The sequence below is a fragment of the Carcharhinus amblyrhynchos genome, chromosome 22, assembly GCF_965287045.1.
Source record: "Carcharhinus amblyrhynchos chromosome 22, sCarAmb.v2.hapA, whole genome shotgun sequence".
In the NCBI taxonomy this organism is placed as follows: Eukaryota; Metazoa; Chordata; class Chondrichthyes; order Carcharhiniformes; family Carcharhinidae; genus Carcharhinus; species Carcharhinus amblyrhynchos.
The window spans coordinates 16,763,699-16,786,751 of NC_137345.1; the positions used below are offsets into that span (position 1 = coordinate 16,763,699).

At 41.5% G+C, this 23,053-nt stretch overlaps 1 protein-coding gene across 1 annotated transcript; it reads left to right on the forward strand.

Annotated features, from left to right (window-relative positions):
- Positions 1-5,944: 5,944 nt before the first annotated feature.
- On the forward strand, positions 5,945-23,053 carry LOC145356961 (dual specificity tyrosine-phosphorylation-regulated kinase 2-like). The gene is made up of 3 exons (XM_080209978.1): positions 5,945-6,286; positions 8,996-9,111; positions 14,633-23,053. Exons 1-3 carry the CDS (start codon positions 6,223-6,225, stop codon positions 16,208-16,210), a joined length of 1,758 nt encoding a protein of 585 aa, XP_080066104.1. The 5' UTR covers positions 5,945-6,222; the 3' UTR covers positions 16,211-23,053.

Sequence of the window (23,053 nt, forward strand, 5' to 3'; positions counted from 1 at the left end):
CACGCTTCCAGTGTGACCGCTCTGGAGGTTCCTACCTGCCCCAAGCACTGCAGCAAGACCAATTGTACATCAATCACTGTATGACCTTTTCTCCAAATGTAGGCATCAAAGATAAATCTACTGACAATGGTAAACGCTGTCAATCAGTACTCAATTCAATGTAGAATAGAGAGCGTTATGTTAGTTTAAAGGTTAAAATCATATTTAATTTGATTTATTGTAGTCACATGAATTGGGACGCAGTGAAAAGTATTGTTTCTTGCACGTTAAACCAACAAAATGTACCATTCATGGAGGAGAAGGAAAGGACAGTGCAGAATGTAGTGTTACAGTCATAACTAGGATGAATAACTAGGGTGGCACAGTGGTTAGCACTGCTGCCTCACAGCTCTAGGGACCTGGGTTCAATTCCCAGCTTGGGTCACTGCCTGTGTGTAGTTTGTAGATTCTCCCCATGTTTGCGTGGGTTTCTTCCGAATGCTCCGGTTTCCTCCCACAGTCCTAAGATGTGCGGGTTAGGTTTGATTGGCCATGCTAAATTGACCATTAGTGTTCTGGGATGTGTCGGTTAGAGGGATCAGCGGAGTAAATATGTGGAGTTGTTGCCATTTTGGACTCGATAGGCTGAGTAGCCTCCTGCACTGTAGGGTTCCTATGATTGCTAGGACTGAATCCCTACAATGCTGTAGGAGGCCATTCGGCCCATCAAGCCTCCACCAACAACAATTCCATTGAGGGCTACAATGTTAAGATTGGTATAGGTGTGCAGTTACAGCATGCGTTTACATACAAATTTTCCCTTATATTTCCTGCCTAGATACAGAACACTTATGCTGTGGGTGTGTGTGTTGTAAAGTCAAAAAAGGGATTGTCAATTGATATTCAATAAGATGCCACATCAAAGGTTACCACATAAGATAAGACCAGGTGTCGAGGGTAATAAATTACAGATAAAGGATTGGCTTAGCTAACAGGAAGCAGAGACTGAGAATAAAAGAGTCTTTGTCAGGTTGGCAAGCTGTAACTACTGGAGGGCCGCAGCTATCAGTGCTGGTGCCTCAACTATTTACAATCTACGTCAATGACTTGGATCAAGGGAGCTAAATTTGCCAATGGCACCAAGATTTAGATTTAATTATGGGAGACATGATTGGAAAATTTGAAGATCATGCAAAAAATGGTTGTGTACTTGATTGTGAAGAAGATAGCTATCAACTCAGAATGATATCAATGGTTTGGTTAAATGGATGGAGACGTGTCAAATCAAATTCAATCCGGAAAAATGTGAGGTACTGCCTTTGAGGAGGGCAAACAAAGCAAGGAAGTACTCAATAAGTGGAAAGATACTGAAAGAGGTTGAGGAAATCAAAGAACTTGAGGTACTGACCTTTAAGAAAGTTTTTGTTTTCAAATCCTGTTGTAAGCAGACCTTTATCAGTTTGGTTTCATTGCTGTCGAGTTGTCTATGAGAGGTCCTTTTATTGTTACTTCAATAGTTTAATTGGGGTCTGTTTATTTTAACTCTGGATTCATAGAATCATAAAAATCCTATAGTGCAGAAGGAGGACACTCGGCCCATTGAGTCCACAATCAATTGAGTTAACAACAATCCCATCCCAGGCCTTTTCCCTTCAACCCCCACATTTACCCCACTAATTCCTTTAATCTACCCATTCTGGGATACTATGGAAATTCAACCCACTATAGCCAATCAACCCAACCTGCACATCTTTGAAATGTGGGAGGAAACTGGAATGCCCGGAGGAAACCCACGCAGACACAGGGAGAATGTGCAAACTCCACATAGACAGTGAACCAAGCCAGGAATCAAACCCAGGTCCTTGGAGCTGTCATGCAGCAATGCTAACTACTGTGTTGCCTGTTGTTGTTTTGTACTCTGTCTTGTTGGGAGAAAAACTGTTTGCAGGCCAGGCGAAAGGAGCTCTTTCATTTTTAGTTCTGAGCTACAGACTTGAGTTTTTAGTTTTAGAAGGGACAGCAAGCTGAAAAGAAGTATTTCTCTCTCTGTGATCTTGGAAATTCTGTGGGTTAGCAGAAAGCCTTCCTGGAATAGAAATTCTGCTGTTGGTGGCTTGACCAGAGTCTATCTGGAGTTCTTGGAAGCTGTTCTGATTTCAAACTGTTCTGGGTTTGTCAAGAGGACTACTAGAACTTACAAGACTGAGAGTATCCAATTCTCCACCTCAAGGACTCAATTCCAGTATTATGTGAGTAGTAGATTTTGCTGTATTGAACCTGTTTAAAGGGTTTTGTTAATGGCAAGGGTTTTGATTTGATTGGAAGACACTTAGATATTTTTGTTAAAGGTTATACATTATTCTGGTTGTTTTGTTTCTTGTTCGTAATTAATAAAAGCTCTTGTTAGTTTTCTTACTCTACATGTTAACTATATTCTTGAATAAACATTGTTTGATAAAAGCTCCCTACTAAGTCATTTCCATCATACCTGAAGTGAAGCGTATCATGGTTATCCTAGCCAAATTCAAGATTCAAAATTTATGATCCAGATAGGCTCCATAAAAATTGCAGCTTTGATAAAAGATTGAATAGACACAGACACAATGGGCTGAATGGCTTCTTTCTGTATTATGCTTTCCTATAGTTTTAAGATAGGTAAGAAAGTAAGTTGTCAAGAGGAGGTTAAAAAGCTCACAAAGCGATATAGATGGATTAAATGAGTGGGCAAAAAAATTGGCAAATGCATAATAACTTTAGAAAATGGGAACATGTCCACTTTGGTGGGAAGAATAGACAACAGAATGCTGTTTAAATGGAGAGGGATTGCAGATCTTAATGTTTCAGAGGGATGTGTGTGTCTGGTACATTAATCACAAAAAGTGGACATGCAGATGCAGCAAGGGATTAGGAAGGCCAACAGGATGTTGGCATTTAATGCAAGGGGAAATCAAATAAAATAGTAAGGAATTTTTACTGTAGTTGTTCAGGGCCTTGGTGATAGCAGATCTGGAATACTGTGTACTGTTGTTGGCTCCTCACATGAAAAAAAATCTGATTGCATTAGAGGCAGTTCAGAGAAGATTCACTCAATTCACTCTGGGGAAGAATGGTTGAACAGATTGGGCCTTCACTCATAGGATTGTAGAAGAATGAAAAGTGGCCTTTTTGAAACAGTTCCTGAGGGGACTACTCTTGACCACCAGACTCCTCAAAGCAGTTTACAGCCGAATACGTGATTTTGAAGTATAGATACCATTGTAACGTAGGAAACAGGGCAACCAACATTGGTGCACACCAAACTCTCACAAAAACATTTACATACAGTTTGACTGAGTGAAGAGATGCATGTTGAGGGTAAAAAACCCATGGAATGAACTTCACCAGAAAGCGGTGGAGGTGTATAGCCCCATTGGCATATAAGGAATAATTAGATTTTGGAATAAGAACAGAGGATGCTGAATAAACTCAGCAGGTCTGGCAGCATCTGTAGTGAGAGAAAACAGAGTTAATGTTTTGAGTCTGTTTGACTCTTCATCAGAACTGGAGAGGGAGAAACGTGTTAGATATGAACTGTGACTGTGAAAGATTCCAACAAGATGTAGCAACATTCAGAATGAAATGCAAATGGCTGGGAGTGGGAAGGGAAAGGGGTGAAGGGAAGGCTTTTGCTTTGGGAGAATAAATGTATGGGATATTTTTCAAAAATGGTTTTAAGATGGAGGAATAACATCACAGTCTAAAGCTACCAAACTCAACACTGAGTTCCAAGGACTGTGATGCACTTAATCAGAAAATGAGAAGCTGCTCTTCCAGCTTGTGTTGGGTTTCACTGGACTATTGAGGCAGACAAAGGATAGGTTCACTGGAGTATTGAGGCAGGCCAAGGATAGAGCAAGATGCTGAGTTAAAATAAAGCCAGGAAGGTTGGGTTATGCTTGTGGGCTGAGTGAAAGTGGTGAGTCAAGGTGTTTCTCAAAGCAGCCACCCAGTCTGCATTTACATAAGAACATAAGAAATAGGAGCAGGAGTAGGCCATCTGGCCCTTCGAGCCTGCCCCGCCATTCAATAAGATCATGGCTGATCTGTCGTGGCTCAGTTCCACTTTCCGGCCCTCTCCCCATAACCCTTAATCCCCTCTCTTATCAAAAACCCATCAACCCGCTTCTTGAAAATATTTAGCGAGGCAGCCTCCACCACTTCAACGGGTAGAGAATTCCAGAGATTCACCACCCTTTGAGTGAAGAAGTTCCTCCTCAACTCCGTTCTAAAACGCCCCCCCTTTATCTTGAGGCTGTGCCCCCTAGTCCTACTGTCTTTTTTCAGTGGGAAGAGTCTCTCCACCTCTATCCTATCCATCCCATTCATCATCTTATACGTCTCAATGAGGTCTCCCCTCATTCTTCTAAACTCCAACGAGTACAAGCCTAGTTTATTCAGCCTCTCCTCATAGTTCAACCCCCTCAACTCCGGTATCAGCCTAGTAAACCTCCTCTGCACTCCCTCCAAGGCCAAAATATCTTTGCCTTCTCTATTTAGAGGAGACTGAGGGAACAGTAAATACAATAGACCAAATTGAAAGGTGTATAAGTGAAATGATGATTAACCTAAAAGGAGTATTTGGAGGCCTTATATAGTGAGGAAGGGAGAGGTAAAGGGACAGGTGTTGCACATTCTGCGATTGCAAGGAAAGATGCTGTGGGGGGGGGGGGTGGTTCTTTTGGATCAAGTCTTTCAGGTCGGTCTTTCGGGTCAAGTCTTTCGGGTCGAACCAAGTAAACAAACTTAAATTACATTCGGACAAAGAAAAAGGGGGCAGCTCCCCAAAAGGAGGGGGAACGGCTCAAACAGAAACAAAAAGTACAAAGGAAACTTAAGACACATCAAATCAAAATGTGATTGTCAGGGTCCATAATGCACCTCAGCCCCTGCAGTGCCCAACGGGTGCGGAAGGCGAAAGATGCTGTGGGAAGTGGATGGGGAGTTGAACAAGGGTGTCACAGAGGGAGCGCTCCCTGTGAAATGGTGAAGGGTAGTGAGGAGAGTTTTGCTTCATGATAGCTTCTGGAATTGTTGATCCAATGTGGACCAAAATGATGGACACCATCTATAATTATGAGTTGGGCAGTCTTTTGTTATGGAGGTCCAAAAGGGAAGCCTTCCAAGCAGCAGGAGGCACCAGTGAGTGGAGGTGAGGAGCTCAAGGAGGCCCTCTCACCAGAGGAGGGAGCATCTTGGGTGAACAAGTGGATCCCTCCAACAAGGGCAGCAGTGAGGGTGGGGAGGTTCTGCCATTAGCAGAGAGAAGCAGAAGGAGGTCATCCTCTTTGGGGTGGTGCAGTGGTTAGCATTGCTTGTGCTGCCAAAATAAACCTATTGGACTTTAATCTGGTGTTATGAGACTTCTTACTTTCTCGCAGCACCAGGGACTGGGTTTGATTCCAGCTTTGGGTGTCTGTCTGTGTGAGTTTGCACATTGTCCCCCTGTCTGTGTGGGTTTCCTCTGGGTGCTCTGGTTCTCTCCCCTGTCCAAAGATGTGCAGATTAGGTTGATTGACCATGTTTGTGTAAGGGGATTAGTGGGGTAAATATATGAAGTTACGGGGAATAGGGTCTGGTGGAATTGTTGTTGGTGCAGTAGATGGGCCAAATAGCTCTTTCTGCACTGTAGGGATTCTATTTTATACCCTACCAGCCAGGGGAATATGGTATGGTATAATGGAGGGCGCAAGGGGGTCATCCCACCTGCAGGGGGAAGCCGAAGGGGGTCATCCTGCCAACCAGGGGAAACGGTGTCTTGTCGAACAGAGAGCAGCTGGAGGGCCTCCCGGCAGCAGAGGGCAGCAGTGAGTAGGGGCGGGGCGGGAGGTCTGGCGCTGGCAGCCTACTGAGAATGGGGGATGGGCCGGGCGGTGGTTCTCCCTCCCTCCCCTGCCCCTCCCCTCCCCCATTCTCTGTCTGAGCTCGGGCTAACTGAGTGACGCTGGGCCGCGCGTAGAGCGGGGGAGCGCCGTTAACGGACAAACAGCCGGGCCGGTACCGGACAGGGACGGGTGGGCGATCGTGGCGAGGCTGTGGCCAGACACCCAGTGAGCGGCGGGGAGGCGTAGGACCGGACCTGGGGGGGGGAAGCCTGAGGGACATCCTGGCTGCAGCCCGGCCTGGACACGGACAGATGGCCGGCTGCAGGGGAGCGGTGTGCGGAATGGCCGGCGCTGGGAGGCAGCTGAACGCTCTCTGAAAGCCATGTTAACAAGGAAAGCGGCGGCTCCCGGATACCTGGCCGCGGGTCACAGCAGCTCCTCACTCGGTATGTGTCACTTAATGATGTCCCTCTATCTCCATTACAGCGTGGGATTGTCACCCACGCGTCAATCGGTTATCCTCTCACAAATCTGATGTTCAGCTTTGATATAATCTTTCACTAGTTTGATTTTTGTGCTGAGGGATTTACATTTTATGGTCAGGGTTTTCAATGTGTTCCCGCCCCCCCTCACCGCCACCACCCCGGATTTTCAATGTGTTGCCTCACACCCAGGATTTTCGATATGTCTCTCCCACCGCCCCCCCCCCCCCCCAGGATTTGCAATGTGTCTCCCCCCGCCATCCCCCACCCAGGTTTTTCAATGTATTCCCCCTTATCCCCCACCCAGGTTTTTCAATGTATTCCCCCCTATCCCCCACCCAGGGTTTTCAATGTATTCCCCCCATCCCCCACCCAGGGTTTTCAATGTGTTCCCCCTCCCCCACCCAGGGTTTTAAATGTCTGTCCACCAAACATTTAAACAACGTAGATCCTTCAAATGTGCTTTTTAAAAAATCTCTTATTCCTCCTTTATTCTTTCATTCTGCTTTGTTCTGTGTGATTTTATTCCATTCTATTTAGATCATGATCATGCATGTCCCCCACCCTATTTTGTTTTTTCCCCACCCACTTTCCTTCCTTTTTTAAATAAGGATAAACCCCCCTCCCACTTCCTGTTCAGGATTTTCCACTAAATGAAAACTCCCCATGTGTCGCTCTTTGAACTTTCTGTTCTTTCAATGCCACCACTTTCTGTACTAGTCACATCGGGAAATGGCTCAAAATGTTTTGATAACTTTAGCCTTCTTGGGGACTGCCTCAAGAGTAGAAGACTGTTTGCATATGGCAGCGGATGCCAACTGTCCCCTCTCGATTCCCCCCCACAACCCCTTGTGAGATATGTTTTCTATTCAGTCATTTTTTTACTGTTCAGAAAGTGTGCTTGTGTCAGCCAGTTTCCCGATTTACTTTAGTTGACTTGTCAGTTTTGTCCATGTTGTTTCATAAGCTTTGGCCTCGAGAAGTTTGAACCACCTTTCTGTCAGGATCTGCCAGAGTTTTGTCTGTTAAACTAGCTGGCTTGTTCCCATTTCACACATTCCTCTGTGTAACTGGCTCCTTGAATCTTTTATTTTGAAAACAGGGCTAGAATCCAACCACTGACTCTAAATGATTGTGACATAACAATTGTGGATGTTTCTATGGTTTCCAGTTGATGCAAATGTTTATATGTATGCTTCGGTGGCCAGGTCTTTAAGCTTTGGTGAAGTAAATTTTACACCATTCGCGTAGAACGAAAAATTCCAACTTGATGTTTCTATTCCCTTGTGTAATTTTGAGTTTGTGAACTGTTGTTTGTACAGTTTCTTTGAACGTAACAGGTAATGAACATCATTGAGGCACATCTAGCATTAATTGTTCCACTGCTTTTTTAATGACAATGACAAATCTGATGGGTTTACGGTATGATTGCAAGTCTGTTAAAAATGACCTATGACCATTGACGTAGTTACTTATCACAAAATATTCATCTATAGATTGCACTCTTATAAATGGTTAGGTTGCTACATAAGCTTCTACAGTTGCTATTCAGCTTATCGTGAGGTTTCCGAACACACTCAACGATGACAGAAATTTTAACCTGCAGCAGGTAACTTAACCTTATCGTATAGGTAACCTTCAAATCTAGTGTTTCTTGCACTCTGAATTTGCTTGACTGCTTCTGGTTCTGTTCAGCTGGCCAATGACTTGATGGAACAACAAAATCCAACTTGTCATTTTACCAAATTTGATGGGAGAATTTTTCAAACCCTATTTTGTTCAGTACTCTCATCTGCCTGTCTGTTTGTTACAGTTTGTATTAATTCAGTGAAATATGTACTAGAATTGTAGAAATCGTGCCACAGCAGGAGGCTATGAGAATTATTACAGCTGTACTGTTGGTACTTTTTTGGAGTAACAAGCAATTCTATGCTCTTTTTCCCCCCTCCGTGGCCTTATGATTTGCTTTAATGAAATGTTTATTTAATTGCCCCTTTGAAGCCATGATTGACGCCTGCTTCGAAAGCTAATTGTAATTCCAGTAACATTTTGTACTCTAACCTCCCCTATTCTGCTTCACTGGAGTAGAGGACCAGTAGCTACATGCAGTCTAGACACACAAGTAGAAAAGACCAAGAGAATGACCTGTTCTTTCTTTTAAAGTACACTTATTTTGTACTATTTTGGCTTCTTCCAAAGAGCACAGAGCAAAACAGCTGCTGATGTGAAGAGACCTTTAGCACCAAGAATGGTTTGCCATCAAGTACTTGGAAGATCTTTTTAAACTGTTTACCCTCCAGGATACTTTAAAGGGGTTAGGCTATGTTAGAAACTAAACCCCATTGTGTACTGTAGGTGCCATAAGACAGAAGTTGATAATAAAATATTGTCATTTTTTATGCTATTTTACTAAAACATATTTTACAGATTGAAGAGGATTAACATCCCTCAACTCCCTGTTTTTGAAAATGTTACACATGCATTTGTTTATCGGGAGAGAAGAGAAAGAAAAATCACTGCACGTTTTAGTGAGGTCCTTTAGTGGGAAAGATGAGAGATAACATGCTGTAAACCTGGTCTAGTTGTTTGCTGCAAATTCTTCACTCATTTTAAGGCTTATTCGCTGAATCTATAACTCCAGTCATTGTGTGCTTTTGACTTCTCTGTTTATAGCCCAATTTGGAGATGTCTTGTATGACTCTTGCATGCATGTAAGTCAAGCTGAGAGCCAAGCCACGTCTGTGGAGAAACAAAGCCCTGTGGGATTACCATCTCTTAATAGCTTAACGGTAAGCATGTGCAGCGTGTACCAATGCACTTTATAATGATGCCATTTTATTATTGTTGAACCAGTCTCGTGTATAATTTTAACAAACTCTCATAAACCTGACTCTGAGGTGCAAAGAAATTAGATTCAAGTGCAGCATAAATTATTGAGAAATACACAAATGTACCACTTCTACAACTCCCCACACCCTCTTGTCTCTTCCCTTTGCTTTTGCATTGGATTGATGACTGCAGGTGACAGCATTTACATTGTTAGAGACTCTTGAAATTGTAATGGAGGCACTTGACCACTTTTTATGTCTGTGACTCATTGGTATTTGTTACAACTCTCTCTACATCGAAGGAATAACCACTATTGAGAGAGAGACTACATTAACCCGTACCTTCACCTCCTTCTGTCTCTACCACCGCCCGCTCCATTCCCTCCCACCAACCTCCCCCCCCTCCCACCAACCTCCTCCCCCCTACCATTCCCTCCCACCATTCCCTCCCACCAACCACCCCCCCCCCTCCATTTCCTCCCCCACTCTTCTAAGTAACCTGACTCAAAGGTGCCAAAGATAATTGTGCTGTTTACTTTGCTAGCGGTTCTCTGCAACCAAGTATTAGTGTGCCCAGTCATATTTCGAGGTATTCACTGGCCTGTTAATAGACCTCTCCTGTACTTGCATTTTGAACACAGCAGCGTGTACAGTCTTCTGTTGAAGTTGTGCTGTGCTTAACAATTAGAAACCCATAAATATGCAGTTCTAGGACAAATGATTTTTAGCTCCGCATGGGGCCGATGCGACTGCAAAACAATAAATGCTCACATTTGCAACAGTTTTACCAAAGTTTACCCAACTTCCTTCAGTTAATGCCTTGGTTTTGTAGAGCAAGGAGTTTTCATTTTCAGTTCTGTGGGGACTTTTGAAGCTGCCTGAAGTCAGTGTCAACCAGTACCAGCAATAATATGGAAATTTACAGAAATAGTTGGGAAGTTTATTATTATCTTCCCCATATGGGATATTACTTGGGACAAAAGACAAAATGGATTCACCTGAAAAGGTGGGAAACAAATGTAACTTGTGGAAAGACTAGATATCCCTGTTGCGTTTAATTATTATTTTTGACCCCTTTTGAAATCGCTTTTGTTCCAACTCTCTTGAGTGCCACTGCCATCCCACTGTATGTTTGAAGGGAGTAGGATGCAAACTGGTGTCAGGCGTCGTGATCTGTTACCATATGATTGAAAAGAGCCCATCACTCACCTATGAAATTTAAAGGGACTTCAGTTGTGGGGAGTGCATTTCACTGCTGAGTTCATGTTTTTGACTCACTTCTAGTAGTCCAATTCCGTTTGTAATACCGTTTGTTTTGGTGACACGTTTTTCAATCCAGCATGCATCTATGAATTAAATGAATACATTGCTTGTTTAAGTTGTCAGATGATGTATTAATATTGGCTATAGCTGAGCTATGGCACTAGTCTCTGGTATTTCTTAGTCTTTGGCTTCTGTTTTCACCCACAATAATAACTTTGTGCAGTTATGTTGTTATTTTTGAAGTCGCAGGAGATGATGACTGTAGATGCTCTGTGTCTAAATTAGCTGATAGGTGTTGTAATTGGGTTCAGAGGTTTGCTTGCTGTGAAAGGAATGCACCATAGGTAGAAGAGGGCACTCACAATGTTAAAATGGCGGTGTGGGCTCGTTGGGCCGAAGGGCCTGTTTCCTGTGCTGTGTTGTTATTTGTTCTATGTATTGCATGCATTAAGTCCTGGTTGATTGAAGCCTTTTTTCTTTATCTTAAAAGAAATGCCCACATGTGCCTGCACATTTCAGTGGGGGGTGGGGGGGGGGGGGGGGGGTGGGCGGGTGGATGACAGGAGAACCTGTCACTGAGTATTAGAACTGACTTAAAGGAAACAATGTGGGCATCAAGTGGAATGTTTTTCTTGTGTAGTGTGTCAAGAAAGTGGAAAATGTGAACAATCATAATTTATGTTAGTTATTGATATTGTCTAAGTAATACTGAGCACTGACCATCCTTCTGCTTTCAGCACCAGTGATCTCCAAAGATTATTTTAAAAACTGCATCTATAAGTAATTCCAATAAATTTCAGCAGTTGTGAGAACACAGCTCACTTGCGTTTGGTATAGCCAAACTGACCAAAAGCATCCCGAATTCTGATCCCAATATATGCAAATTTAGTTGATAATGTTGGGTGACAGCAGGGTGTTAATTACACACTACATACTCCTCAGTGAGGGAAGGGAAAAACTAACAAGATTTCACACTTTTAATGGTCAAAAATGCTGGAGAGAGTATGGATGTGGACATCAGTTGATAAATGCACTTAACTAGACTGATTCGATTCATGTCAAAGAACTACCAAAAACTAGTTAGTTACGATACCACAATTTGCATAGCAACTATGGGACCCTGCATCAAACTTCAGAAGGAAGAAATGGTTGGTCCTGCTTAGCAATGTGGGTTATCGTTTAAAAGTAAAGTTTCTGTAAAGTTGCAAGGCCTTAACCAGTTATCAGGGATTTCAATAGGGTCATTCTCTCTGAGCTAGGGAGAGTAAAGTTGCCCAGGATTCTGAATGCAGCAGGACTGTTCCAAGAAAGTTCTTCTGTGGATGTCTGTTGAGCACAGGAGCAACTCTGATGCTGCCCATTGTCAAATTGTGCTTGTACGTGAATTACCACTTAGGAACTCTGAGAGGTGGGTTGAACTCTGAGTTGTATTCCAGCAAATGTTAGTTCCTTTGCCACAAGAGAGGTGGAGGGAGAAACAGTGTTATAAACCAAAGATAAAGTGGCATATAAACAAAGTGCTAGCAAACTCAGCAGGTCTGGCAGCATCTGTTGAGAGCAAAACCAAGTTAACATTTCATGTCAAGGATGACTTCATCAGAATTGAAGACCAATGCCATCTTGTTAAATGATTGAAAGATCAGTTTTTTTCCAAAATTTTGGAAGCTTTCGCAATGAACCTCAATGCTCATCTGATTTCTCCACCTGGATTTTCTCTGATCCTTTTCCCCTGGCCTTGTGCCATTACTGCCAAAATCTGCAGCTCCATTTGCTCAAGCGCTTCAGAACTGAAGAAGAATCATATTGAACTTAAGTGTTTTTCTGTCCACGAATACTGCGAGAGCTGTTTCGTTTTTTCCCAAGACTCCCTGTTCCTGTGTCAGAACTCCAGCATGTCCAGTATTTTGCTTTTATTGCCACCTAGTGTAGATAAGTTTGCATCAGTGGATTCTCTATGCTAATAAAATCTCTGACCTTCTGGAAGGGCCCAAAGGAAGGAACCTAGCACATACTGCCCAAATAGCAATGAATTGGATCATATAATTCAATGAAGAAGTCGTATTTGTGATGGTGTTTGCTTATTGAGAACCCAGGTTCATGTATATTTGTCAAACCTAAGAGAAAAGAACGTTTCTCTGTCTAATACTGTTGTTGAACTATTGTGGATACAGGGTGCTACCTGCAGTGAAAATGGTCCTTTTCTCCCGTGCTTACTTTCCCACTGCATCTTCTAAGGGGTGGAGGATAGAGAAAATAAAGAATTGTTTGAGATTAATGCAGATAATTGTAAATCTGTATTCATATTCTATTTGCTTGTATTTCACAATTTGTGTAACTTAGCAAATGAATAAGTGTCCCAACACATTGGCTGTAAGCAATGTGTGACCAAGTGAATTTCTGATTAAATTAGAAAAGGAGATGTTGTGATGAGCATGTGTTCTCAACATCTGTATTTGCATGGCATATGCATGTTTTTTAACTTGTTAAAATGATGAGTCAAAGCAATGAGAATGAATTTTTAATCCATATGAATGCATTACTGCCTTGGCTGCTGCATGGTGGAAGGCATTCAAGTAAATTATAGGCCGGTTAGTTTAACGTCTGTGGTAGGTAAAATGTTAGAATCTGTCATTAAGGAGGAAATTGCAAGGCATCTTGAAGGGAATTGCTTGATAGAGCAGACGCAGCACGGTTTCATTAAAGGGAAGTCGTGTCTGACAAATTTACTGGAGTTCTATGAGGATGTGTCTAGGGCGGTGGATAGAGGAGAGCCGGTGGATGTGGTCTTTCTAGATTTTCAGAAGGCGTTTGACAAAGTGCCTCACAAGAGGTTATTGCAGAAGGTCGAGGGACATGGAGTTGGGGGTAGGGTGTTAGCGTGGATAGAGGATTGGTTGTCAAATAGGAGGCAGAGAGTGGGGGTCAACGGGTGCTATTCGGATTGGCGGATGGTGACTAGTGGAGTGCCCCAGGGGTCGGTGCTGGGGCCTCAGCTTTTTACCATTTATATAGATGATCTGGAGGAGGGAACCGAGTGTAGAGTGTCGAAATTTGCTGATGACACCAAGATTGGGGGAACGGCAAATTGTGCGGAGGGTGTGGAGAGTCTGCAGAAGGATCTAGATAGGCTGGGCGAATGGGCCAGGAAATGGCAAATGGAATTTAATGTTGGCAAGTGTGAGGTGGTCCACTTTGGTAGGAAAAATGGTAGGAAGGACTATTACTTACGAGGCGAAAAACTGCAGCAGGCGACGGTGCAGAGGGACCTCGGGGTCCTTGTGCATGAGTCGCAAAAACCCAGCTTGCAGGTGCAGCAGGTGGTCAGGAAGGCGAATGGGATGCTGGCCTTCATAGCGAGGGGGATTGAATATAAAAGTAGGGAGGTCTTGCTGCAGCTGTATAGGGCATTGGTGAGGCCGCAACTGGAGTACTGTGTGCATTTTTGGGCGCCGCACCTGCGCAAAGATATTTTGGCCTTGGAGGGAGTGCAGAGGAGGTTTACTAGGCTGATACCGGAGCTGAGGGGGTTGAGCTATGAGGAGAGGCTGAATAAACTGGGCTTGTACTCGTTAGAGTTTAGAAGAATGAGAGGAGATCTCATTGAGACGTATAAGATGATGAATGGGATGGATAGGATAGAGGTGGAAAGACTCTTCCCGCTCAAAAAAGACAATAGGACTAGGGGGCACAGCCTCAAGATAAAAGGGGGGCGGTTTAGAACGGAGTTGAGGAGGAACTTCTTCACTCAAAGGGTGGTGAATCTCTGGAATCCTCTGCCCGTTGAAGTGGTGGAGGCTGCCTCGCTAAATATTTTTAAGACGCGGGTTGATGGGTTTTTGATAGGAGAGGGGATTAAGGGTTATGGGGAGAGGGCGGGAAAGTGGAACTGAGCAGCGACAGATCAGCCATGATCTTATTGAATGGCGGGGCAGGCTCGAAGGGCTGGATGGCCTACTCCTGCTCCTATTTCTTATGTTCTTATGTTCTTAAATGCACACGTGAAGCATATTTTCAAGTATTTGTATGTGTATATAAGGTGTTTTCCACTAAAAATGCATTTGGCTAAATGAAATGATATCACCACATCTGTACTGAGTCAGCAATTTCTCTTGACAATGCTGTTTTAGAGGCTGGTAATGAAAAGGATTTGTTACTTTGCTATTTTACCATTCATACTTTGTTTTGACAAATTGAACTTATTCTTTTGTACAAATTTTAGATTGGCAAGAGCACGATGAAGGACCATCTGCCATCTTCATGTCGGACTCAGGTCAAGGTGCAACATTTATTTGAAGATGCTGGAAACAGACGCAATACTGCAACTGTGCAGTCCACCGTGCCTCGAACTTGTAAGACAGCGCTCCCTTCACTTAAAGAAAAGAACCAGGATAGTACAACCTCATCTAAATCAGAAGGTGTTTTGCTTAAATCGAAAGCTGCTATTACACCTACTCATGCCATGAAGATGCACATGCATCAGTTGACTTCCTTTGAGCATCAGGAAATTTTTAACTATCCTGAAATTTTCTTCATGGGCTTAAATGCAAAAAAGCGACAAGGGGTAGTAGGTGGATCAAACAACTGTGGTTATGATGACGATCAAGCAGCCTACATACTTCTGCCTCATGACCATATAGCATACAGGTATGAGATACTTAAAGTTATTGGGAAGGGAAGCTTTGGACAGGTGGCTAAAGTGTATGACCACAAGCAGCGGCAGCACCTGGCATTAAAGATAGTACGAAATGAGAAGCGGTTCCACCGGCAAGCTGTAGAGGAGATCCGAATTCTGGAGCACTTGAAAAAGCAAGACAAGAACTTGCAGATGAATATCATCCACATGTTGGAGAATTTCACATTCCGCAACCACACTTGCATGACCTTTGAACTACTGAGCATGAACCTGTATGAACTGATCAAAAGAAACAAGTTCCAAGGGTTCAGCCTGCAGTTAGTGCGGAAGTTTGCCCATTCCATCCTACAGTGCCTGGAAGCATTGCAAAAAAATCGAATCATTCATTGTGATTTGAAGCCTGAGAATATTTTGCTGAAGCAGCAAGGCCGTAGTGGCATCAAAGTGATTGATTTTGGTTCCAGTTGCTACGAGCATCAGCGTGTTTTCACGTACATCCAGTCACGATTTTACCGAGCCCCAGAGGTTATCCTCGGCTCACGTTATGGGATGCCTATTGACATGTGGAGCTTTGGTTGTATCCTTGCTGAACTATTGACTGGGTACCCTCTCTTTCCTGGAGAAGATGAAGGAGATCAGTTGGCTTGCATGATAGAACTTTTGGGAATGCCACCTCAAAAAATGTTGGATCAGTGCAAACGAGCCAAGAACTTCTTCAACTCCAAGAATCAGCCTCGCTATTGCAATATCACCACACTCCCGGATAACACAGTGATTGTAAACGGTGGTCGTTCTAGAAGAGGTAAGCTGCGAGGGCCACCGGGTAGCAGGAGCTGGGTGACGGCCTTGAAGGGTTGCGATGACTCACTGTTCATCAGCTTCCTAAAGAGATGTTTGGACTGGGAGCCACCTAATCGCATGACACCCACCCAAGCTTTGAGACATTCATGGCTAGTTAGACGTTTACCCAAACCACCCACTGTGGAGAAGACCACGCCAGTTAAAGCTACGCCAGATAGCAATAGTTCCTTGCCAGGAATTGTTTCCAAGTTGCCCTCAACTATTAGCACAAGCACCAAACTAAGGACCAATTTGGTGCAAATGGCTGATTCAAATGGAAATAATATACCTCTACGTACTGTGCTTCCAAAATTAGTTAGCTAAGGCTATTGTGTGCTGCAAATTAAACCCAAGAACATGTGTCAAATGCAAAAAAAAGTTTCTTATATAGGTCTTTTTGCTGGTAAAATGTTTAACAAGTATTTCAATTATTATGTATAAGAAACTACCGTAATTTCCAAATTGCATTAAAGTGCATAAAATTATTCTTTATCCATCTGACCCTCTCAAGACTATTGTAGTTTTTAATCTCCATTAAATTATAAATACCCCTAGTTTGTCGAGAATATGACGTAAATGGACTGTGCTCAAATCTCATTCAACATTTTTAACTACCCTGGCAGGAGCGATTGAATATAAAATATTTGGTCAAAAATTGTCTATATCAGACCTCACTGAATCAACATAAGTTCTTTAGGCCACATTTGATTTCACTTTAGTTTTGATCCTGTTGTTCTCCCGACGATATGCTAGTTAATTAAGTATCCTGCTTGACAAACTACGTAAGAGAACTGCCCTTCCCTTCTCAAATTTACACACGCAGACTTTTACTTTGCAGGAAATTAAAAAGATTTGATGACCGGCCATACTAACATACTAGTCAGAAAATGATGGGACAGTGGTAACTAATTGCCACATGATCCCTTTAACATGGTGAAAATTGGACAATTGTGTTTATTTAGTTGGTCACAAAGATAGAAGCCAGTCAGCTCATGTAGCTCACTATAGGTGGATGCTGCAAGCCACTTCTATTTCAGGCTTGGTCACTCAAAATACCTAGCTGTCATTCTAATCCAGGAGTAACAAATTAGTATACTTTATGCAGTAGAAATCTGCTGGTTGCCCAACTTCTGGGTGATAATTTATTCCACAAGTTGTTTGTGATAAATATATCCCTCTGAACCTTGCAACCTAGGGGCTTCAGAATTTAGAAGGCCTGTCCATTGTCCTGGGTCCCATCTCCCACTTTAAACTTATAAACTTCCTTGGCTGGAGAGCAGCTGTGGGGGCAAAAGTTAATTGGAAAACTTTGGAAAAATTGGAGTAAGATTTGTGGCAGCTGAATTCTCCCTAACATCTTTAGTTTTAAGATGATTCCACCAAACACAGGGATTCATGTTTTTTCCTAATATCTGGGTGCCATTTCAAAAAAACTTTGAAAATTTGTCTTTGTAAATGTTCACTAGAAGAATCATATCAGCTGTTGAGTAGGTAGGCCAGTGAAGCAAGCGAGAAAGTTAAATTGTTTTGTACTGTGGCAAACAGTCACCAAAGCTTGTTTGGAATTTACTTTTCATTACTCTCTGATCAGTGAAAATTATTGTTAAATTCCAAAACAGTGTCAAAATTTAAAATCAGCAGGGTTGCCAAAGTGTCTAATCCTACAGTATGCATTCAACAATCCAATTCAATGCCAATATATCAATCTGATTGCTGTAGTTTTAAGGACAACCAGTGTGACATTTTTTAAAAAAGGCCTACACAAAGGGGAGAAACACCAAGAAATATTTTAGTGTGCATTTCAAGAAAAGAAAATTGAAACCCACAACAAATGTACAGAACTGCAAAAAGAAATGTTTTGCATCACCATTTTTATGTTTCTCAGTTTCAGTTCCGCAAGGATAATCAGGTGAAACCTTTATGCCCCCTGCCTCTTCACCGATTGTAGGTCATAAAATTCAGACTCCGATTTAAGGCTGGCTCTCGATGTGAAGGTATCAGACTCTTATTCATACTTTTTGGAATGAAACCGTTCCACTTCAGACCTGATCCAAAAATCCTCTCCTGTCTCGGCAAGTTTTAATAAATGCTAGGATAGGGATGTTTCCTAACTCCTCCATCCTCCCATTGAAAGAATTTAAAATGTTGCTGCAAAACATTTAAAACCAGATTCACTCAATCTTGCATAAGCACTGTGCAAATCTAAATAATCCTGTTTGACTTTGCAGGAGATTTTAATGTTTCCATATGATGTATACCTTTTAATTTTTACAGTTGTGCACTTTTCAGGTTTTAAGTAATGCAATTTATGATATGTATTAACATCAGCTTTTTGATAACTGAATAAATGAAGACAGAGCATTTTTATAAATTGATCAAATGCCTTATGAAATCTCTCCTGCTTTACAAAAGGTTTCATGATAAAAACGTTCCAATGGTTCAATATTTTGAAAGATATGTGTTGGAATAATTGCAGGTCTAATTAATTTCAGTTGACTAAAATGCCAGATTCAAAGCATAATTTTCAATCTAAGGCATAATCTGGATGAGCTGTTGTTCCCGTTTTCACGGATTGTATTTGAGGAAGAGGAGTTTATCCTGTTACACTATGTGCAGTGCATGCTGCTGCTGCTTGTTCCCATTCATCAGAAGTTGGATTTATAGGCTAGGTGGACCAGAGGTCTGCTTCTAATTACTATTGTGAATGAGTTGAAGATTGAACCAAAAACCAGTTTGGCTAGCAGACATTTTGCTTCTTTGCTGATCCTTACTAACTTGTCTGTATGTCCAATTAAACTGGTATAAAATAACTATTGTGTTAGCAAAACAGGCAGAAACACACAAAAGTGTTATTTTAACCTTTATATGCAACTAATCCATGTTGATTTTCCGCACATTACAAAGCAAACACTGCCAGTTTTACCAATAAAACAGTATATGGGTAATTATTGTTCAATCCATCCTTCACCAGTGCAAATGAACAGAAAATCCATTTACTGTCTACACTTTTTAAGTGGTGCTATAAGCTAGACACATACAATTTGTAAGGTGTAACTAATTTGATTATGTTCACCATGTTTACAACCCAAATTACATTGTCTCCTCTTGCAAGACTGCGGTTTCTGTAATCTATCAAATTGCAACACACTAAACCTAACTACACGAAACACTTTTGTCATGGGCTACTATTCCGAACATTCAAGAAATTTCAGCAACACGTTAGAAATATTTCACAATGAACATTGAGTCAATTCAATGTATTGGCTGCTGGTGATTCACCACTGGATTACATTGAACAGGCCTGCACATAGCAACATAAATACTAATTTTTTGTGGAACTGGTGACATGGTGAGATATCCATGTACAGCATCTGAGGTTTCGGAAGTTCAAATCCATAGCCAAGACCTGCAGTTGAAGGACACCTGCCAAGATTTCTGGGGTGTGTAGGAGGAACAGTAGATTGTACAACAGGCATTTTTCGCTGCTGTTTTTGTCTTGACAGTTCCTCCTATAGCAGCAAAGGTGAATCTATTGCAAATTGAGCTGTTCAGTTGTAACCAATGATGTGTGAACTGTGGCGCATAGATCCTAGCAGATTAGTCTGCAAAACACCCCAATTTTACTTGTGCTTTGTCTTCACACTTACTGGCTGGCCTGCTTTGAGTCTGGAAAAGAGCAGTCTTTAATTAATCTGTTGCTGGTTAAATCCCAATCAGAACAAGGGGGTAATTAGTCATTGTTAGAGTAACAAAATAAGTGGGCAGATGATTTGCTCAGTTATAGAATTTGGCAATGCAGTTCTGTAATGGATGGGTGACATGCCATGTTTGTTTACTACTCGAGCAGTAATGATGAAAATTGTTCCTTAAGATCAGTTAGTGTCTCAAAATTGAGACGTATGCAAACTAGTAAGAATGTTTACATAAATTTATGTTCCTGCAAGACTGCATGCTGTACAGCTAAGTGGCCCACTGCAATAAAGTTTATCGACGCCACAAACATAAGCATGATTCACTTTTAGAAGTAAGTTAGGTTAAGAAAGCCTTTACAGTAATTCTGGCCTAGTTGCTTATGAACTTCATCAATAGTGTAGCCGATTTAAAAATCATCAGTTTTGCAAAAATGCACATTTTGGGGGTGAAGCAATGGAATTTCAACACAGTCTTGTAGTGTTGTGAAAGCAAATTAGGGGAAGTACAAACTTAGCACTAAATGTTCTGAGTTGCCAACCCCTTGTGTTACGGTGATAGTTGGGCTTCCTGTTTATGATGTTACAAGGTTAGTCGATTGCTTTTGAGACTTTTAAAATTTAGTAAGCCAATTGGGAGTTGAAAAGCTGTCTGTCATCCAGAATTAGGTAATATGCCAGAACACACGATGAGCAAGTATTTAAATTACTCCAGGGAGACCAGTATGAGCTGTTTATCACTGCTTACTATTTGTGGATTGGAATCTTCAGTAATGTTTTGAGGTTAAATATGTACTTGAGAACCATCTAACTTCCCTTATATATTGTAAATATAACCTCATGCAGTGCAATAGCCAATGTGAGCTTTCTCTTGTATATTTACAATGTTGACTAAAATATAAAAAATTTTTCTATGCCAAAATATTCACCTAATATAAATTATAGCTATGGTTCAGCAGAAACAGTGACAGATCAATTTGGTTCTTATATATGAAATGCAAACTAAGTTTTACAAGCCTTATTGAACAGTAATTTGACATCTCATACAAAGAGAGACCAGGCAAGTTAACTAAAAGCTTGGGTAGAGCTTTTTTTCTTAATATTCCTTCGTTGGCAATGCCAGCATTCATTGCCTATCCCTAATTGCCCTTGAAAAGATGGTGGTAAGCTGCCATCTTGAACTGCAGCAGTCTGTGTGGTATCCAGAATAGGGTGGGCGCACCCATAATGCTGTTTGGGTTCCAGTGACAGTGAAGGAACAGTGATATAATTCCAAGCCAGGATGGTGTGTGGCTCAGAGGGGAACTTGCAACTGATGGTGCTAAGGAAAATATTAAAGGAGGAAAGAGCTGGCAATTTGAGTGAATTCCAGAGCTTAGGACTTTGACAGCTGAAGGCATGGCCACTGCTTGTGAAACAATTAAAACCGAGAATGCACAAGTGGCGAGAATTGACAGCACATGCTGTAAGGCAGGTGGAGATTGCAGAAATGGGGAGAGGTGAGGCCACAGACAGATTTGAAAACTGTGATGAGAATTTTAAAATCACATTGCTTAACTGAGAACTAATGTGGGTCAGAAGGCGCAAGGGAGGAATGGCTGAGTGGAGATTTTTGCGATTATGGACATGGGTGGTAGAGTTTTAAATGACCACGTTCATGGGGGTTGAATAATGGAGGCGAGCCAAAAATGTGTTGGAATAATTTAGAGATAACAAAGGCATAGATAAAGGATTTCTGCAGTGGAGAAGCTGAGGCAAGGGCATAGTTAGGTAATATGGAGGTGGAAGTAGACGGTGTTGGTGACAATGCAGAAATGTGATTGGAAACTCATCCCAGGTAACAGTAAGATCTCAAATAGTCTGGTTCAGTCTCAATTGGCCAGGAGATGAAATGGAGTCAGTGGCAAATGAACAAAGTGTAATCCCTCTTGTGTCTGTCCAATGTTTAGTAGGGAGGATATTTCTGCTCTTAATCTCCATCTATGTTTAAATCTCTGAAAGGGTAAACTCAGTTTGCAAATTAAATGACAGAACTTATAAACTTTTCACAAAGTAAACTACTGTGGTAACAAAAATGACATCCTAACACATTAAAATGGAAGAATAAGCTTATTTCAAGAAACAAAATTCCATATTTATCGTAAGTAAGTTGGCCAGCTCAATTTTTGCAACAACAACTTGCATTTTATGTAGTGCCTTCAATGTAATTTAAAAGAGCCAAGGTATTTGACATAAGGAGATATTAGGATAGGTCAAAGGGAAAAGGAGATGGGTCAACAGTGAGGCTTAGAAAGGAAATTCCAGAGCTTAAAATATTAATCCAAGAACTGAAGGCATAGCCGCCAATGGTAGGGCATTAAACTCGGGAACAAACAATTAATGCTCCTCCGTCATTTCCACCTCTGCAATAGAATTTGCTGAACATCAAGATATTTTACTTGGAAAGGTTATTGTGGATTTTGTTGGCCAGATACCATCTGGCAGGCCTCTGAAACATGGCTGGTTTCATAATTGCAATTTTATAATTCCTGACCTACTTAGATAACTGGCTGTTTTAAATGTCAGATGATAAGATTGGCAATTTCACTCTTTGGTTCAAAAGTTATTTAAGGTGACTGACATCTTGTATCTCAAATCGAATGTTATCTACTGCTCTTGACAGATGCAGTTTGATTGCTCTGCAATAATTGGTACTCAAGTTGAACAGCTCTATGGAAAAAAACTTTTGCCAACGTTGGAAGTAAAATAACAACCTAACAAATTTTAATCGTATGGCCAAACTTTTAAAAGCAGGTCTACAATATCAAAAGCAATCATGCAAAACATGGTATGAATTTTATTTTATTTTAAGGTGCCTTCTTAACTTGGCGTAATCACCTTTTTTGGGGGAGGAAATTTACTATTAGGTTGTGAAATTTACGGCAGTGTTGAATTGTTATAGATGCCCTGGAAAACTACAAATAAAACACATGCTCCAATTCAATAATTTATTACAGATTTGAATAACTCATTTGTCAATATGTACAAACTCTAGAAACCGTCAATTTGCCAGAGTTCAATACTTAAGTGTGATTAAATATCCTGTGTGTGGTGTGTATTCATAATAAGACTTAAACAGCTATTTATTGCTGGTGTAGTGCCTCTCAAACTACCTCTGGTAGATGCTTTTGAGGATGTGTGCCGGAAGGAATGTATGAGTTAACTGAAGGCTTGAAGGAACCAAAACACGTACACTGTGACTATGTGGGCCGTCTCTGGTCCTTTGCAGTGTGCCTTATATAGATTGTGACCCAACCATCTGACATTACTGAAATATTCAAGGGATTATAATCGGTCCTTCCATGCAGTCGTTCATGTTGATGTATAAAATGTTGTGATTTGCATTTTATTGTTCAAGAGAATGACATTTTAAAGAATAAATCAGATCCTGAAAATGATTTGAATGTGAGTTGAATTTTGTTGGATTCTTGTTTTTTTT